General features: G+C 61.2%; 1 protein-coding gene across 2 annotated transcripts; it reads right to left on the bottom strand.

Annotated features, from left to right (window-relative positions):
• Positions 1-1,824: 1,824 nt before the first annotated feature.
• On the bottom strand, positions 1,825-3,223 carry HELT (helt bHLH transcription factor). 2 transcript variants are annotated; one of them, XM_054203786.1, is made up of 4 exons: positions 3,197-3,223; positions 2,691-2,795; positions 2,431-2,527; positions 1,825-2,303 (listed from the first exon to the last, which is right to left on the bottom strand). In XM_054203786.1, exons 1-4 carry the CDS (start codon positions 3,221-3,223, stop codon positions 1,825-1,827), a joined length of 708 nt encoding a protein of 235 aa, XP_054059761.1. The 2 variants fall into 2 exon arrangements, with proteins under 2 accessions (XP_054059761.1, XP_054059762.1); XM_054203787.1 differs by having other exon boundaries at positions 1,825-2,300.
• Positions 3,224-3,564: the final 341 nt, after the last annotated feature.

Raw genomic sequence — 3,564 nt, 5'->3', positions numbered from 1 at the left:
ATAGCAACATTGGAGGTACAAAGACTGTCATGGACCAGTGCGAGTTTGCAAAATTATATGTAAATGACCCCATTTTTGACCATGGTGGCCCTCTGCTAATCCCAGAGAGAAAATCTACTTAGCAAAGGAAAGTTTTGTTTAATTTGGTTAACAGGCACCAAAATGCTGAATATATTAATAATTTATATTTCCAGGGAAACGCTATATCTTTAATGCTTCAATGCCAAAGGGGCTTCACAAGAGCTTAATGCTCACAGAATAAAAATCGTGTTGGATTTTCTCCATTTTCTGCGCCCAGCGCGGGTGAAAATGAGTGTAGGACATGTGTTTTCATAATAGGCACCAGCCCTTCTGCCGCTGCTGAATGCGTCGGGCTGATCCCACGTTGCTCTGCCTACGCTGAGCGAGGGGTTCCCGCTGGATTTACCATCCTAAAGGTGTCCCAAGGAAATGAGGGGTTTTTTTCCTCCCCTCTCTGGCTGATACGTTACATTATCCCGTGACCTTTTTCCCCGCTAATCTGAAATAGCAGCTTTTCCTGTATTTACAGGTTAAATGGAAAATACACATTCTACTTTTTACTCATTGTAATGAAGATCTTTTTTTGTCTGTCTCCGCATAAAGGGTCGGGTTGGTTTACAAATTGCGGGTCAGCCCATTCTGTGACCTGGGCAAACAAACCGGGTCAAATCTCCTCAAAGCCTCCCCACCCAACTGGAATAAGTTAATTTACCCCATCGGCGGCTCCGACCCTGCCGGGAAAACCCAGGCTGCCTGAGGGATGGATGGATGGATGGATGGATGGATGGATGGATGGATGGATGGATGGGGACCTCCTGCCAGAGGCATGGGGACACTTGGGGACACTTGGGGTTCAGGTGGCACCGAAATTGCCCTATTAGGTAGGGCAGGAGGGAGTTGTGTCACGGCCAATGAGTCTTGAAGGACTCGCTCTCAGGAGCTTTTGTTTGGTGTATTGGTTTATTTGGTTGGACTAGAGGGCCTTTAAAGGTCCCTTCCAACCCAAACTGCTCTATGGTCCTATGATTCTACGATTCTATGATTCTACAATCCTATGATTATTCTCAGTGCTCTGCACCTCCGCAGAGCCTGCCTCCCCTGGGTGGAGTAAGGGAGAGACCCCCACCGCCACCCCCCCGGAAACAAGAAGGGGCGGCCGGTATAAACCCCCGAAAAAGAAAGGTTTCCTCCTCTGCACAAGCTGCGCCGCAGAGAAAATCGCTGGAAAAAAAAGCACAGGGGAGATCCCGGCGCCTTTTGGATGCGTGTCCCTGGGATCATCCCCCCCTCTCTCCCGCCTCCACGGGTGCGTGGGAAGGCGGCACCCAGGGGGTTGCGGGGAGTGGGGGGGACGGACACTGGGGCATCCCCCACCCCGCGGGGCGTCCCCGGGGCTTCATCCCCCGGCTCTCCCGGCCCCGAGCCCCCCCGCGGGTGCCAACCCACCGCCCTCGCCCAACACGCTTCTCTCGCGTTTTCTTTTTTCCCCTGGGTGGAGTAAGGGGGAGACCCCCCCCCGCCGCCACCCCCCCGGAGACAAGAAGGGGCGGCCGGTATAAACATTTATTCCAAGGCATCGCTTGTACAGGCACCGCACCCGGAGGTGGGAAGAAGAGCGGAGGGGGGGGGGGGCAGATTCAGACCCCCAGAGAGGGCTGGGGGGGGGCAAAGCCGGGCCCCCCGGGCATCCCCCTGCCCCCGACATCCTGCCCGTGCGCAACTCGCAGCGTCCGCCGTCATAAATAGGATTTTTTCGGGGGGATTGGGGGCGGTGGTGTGAGAAAGGCGGGGGGGGGCGAGTCTCTATAGCATGGAGGGGTGCTGGCCCGGTGGCAACCCGAAGGCGTTGGGGTGGGAATGGCCGAGGAGGTTGAGGTAGTGGCGGTCCAGCCCCTGGACGGAGGAGAGGAAGGTGCTGCGCTGCTGGCCGGGGCTGGCGAGGGGCACGGCGGCGTTGGGGAGGTGGTAGGGCAGGGGGGGGCTGCGGGAAGCGCCGTGCCAAGGGAAAGGCCCCCCCGGGGGCGGCTGGAGCACGGCATCGCCGGGACACTCGGGCCCGGGGTGCAGCGGGTAGGAAAAGTCCGGCTCCGGGAGGGAGCCCAGGGAGGTGAAGAGGGGCTCGGTGACGAAGCGGGCTTTGGACTGGAGGAAGGCCAGGATGCGGGCGTATTTGGTGTCTTTGGTCTCCATCCGCTCCACCGTGGTCAGGTAGTGGACCAGGTTCTTCATGCACTCGTGGTAGCCGTAGTGGAAGTAGTTGGCGAACTCGGAGAGCAGCTCTGCTGGAAAGCAAAGGGCAGGGGAGGGCGAGTTCCTCGGGGTCCGGCCTCTGGGAGGGTGGGGAAGGTGGGGGGGACACCCCCCCCACACACACACACACGCCGCGGGTGTCCGCGCCCGCCCACCTACCCTTCTCCCGGCCGCGGGGGAAGTCCGCCGAGTGCAGGGCCCGCAGGTACTGCACCGTCATCTCCAGGATCTCCGCTTTCTCCAGCTTCCCCGAGCTCTGCAACGGGCGAGGGGCAGAGGATCATCACCTCTCCCCTGCGGCTGACCCCCTCCCCAACAACCTCCCTGCATGGGGGGGGGCGGGGGGGGGTCGGTCCGCACCGGGGAGAGGCTCCCCCCCCCCCACCCCCCCCCGGACCACCGCCACCCCCCCCGCCTACCTGCTTGGCCAGAGCCATGGGCACCGTCTTCCCCAGCTCGGTGAGGCACCGGTTGATGCGGTCCCTCCTCCGCTTCTCGATCACTTTGTGGGAAACCGGTGTCCTCTGCAAAACAGACGGGGCGAGTTAGAGGCGAGGGAGGGGGCAAAGAAGCCGGATCGGGCCCCGTCGGGGCAGCCCCCCCACCCCCCCATCTTTTCGGCCACGACCCCTTCGAGGCAGCCGGTCCCCGGGCGCGACGCGACCCCGGGAGGGATGGATGGATGGATGGATGGGATGCTCCGGCGGCGGGTCCCCTCCGAGCCTTTCCCCCCGCACACTTCCCCGGGGATCCCCATCTGCTCCGGCGTCCAGGGCAGACCTGGGGTTTATTTTTTTGGGGGGGGTTAGGTTTTGGGTTGTTTTTTTTTTTTGGGGGGGGGGGGGGGGTGGGGGCTTTTTGAAGGGCAAGGCGGTGAGGGGGCCGGGCGCGCAGAGCCGTGCGCGCAAGGCGGGCGAGGACTCACCCTCCGCTCCTTGAGCTTGGAGGCCATGGTGGGCACTGCTTCCCCTCTCTCTCCGGACCCCTTTATAAAGCCATCACTTCTTAGGGGGGACCCCCGAGGAGGGGAGAGGGGGGGGGGTGGTGGTGGTGGTGGAGGGGGGCGGGGGGGGGGGGGGGGGGGGGGGGGACGACAGCGAAACGCTGATCCCATAGGATTAAGGGCGAGCGGCGCCGGGGGAATGTATGCATTAAAGATCAGGGGGCGAGCGAGGGATGAGGGTTTGGTCGGTGGGGTTTTTTTTGTTGCTGGGGTTTTTTTTTTTCCCCTTCTCTCTTCTTCCTTTCCTTCCCCCCCCGCCCTTCGTGGTCGGGGGCTGCCCAGCTGTGTCA

This window comes from Rissa tridactyla, chromosome 5 (assembly GCF_028500815.1).
Source record: "Rissa tridactyla isolate bRisTri1 chromosome 5, bRisTri1.patW.cur.20221130, whole genome shotgun sequence".
In the NCBI taxonomy this organism is placed as follows: domain Eukaryota; kingdom Metazoa; phylum Chordata; class Aves; order Charadriiformes; family Laridae; genus Rissa; species Rissa tridactyla.
This window is presented reverse-complemented; position numbering and strand designations above follow the sequence as displayed.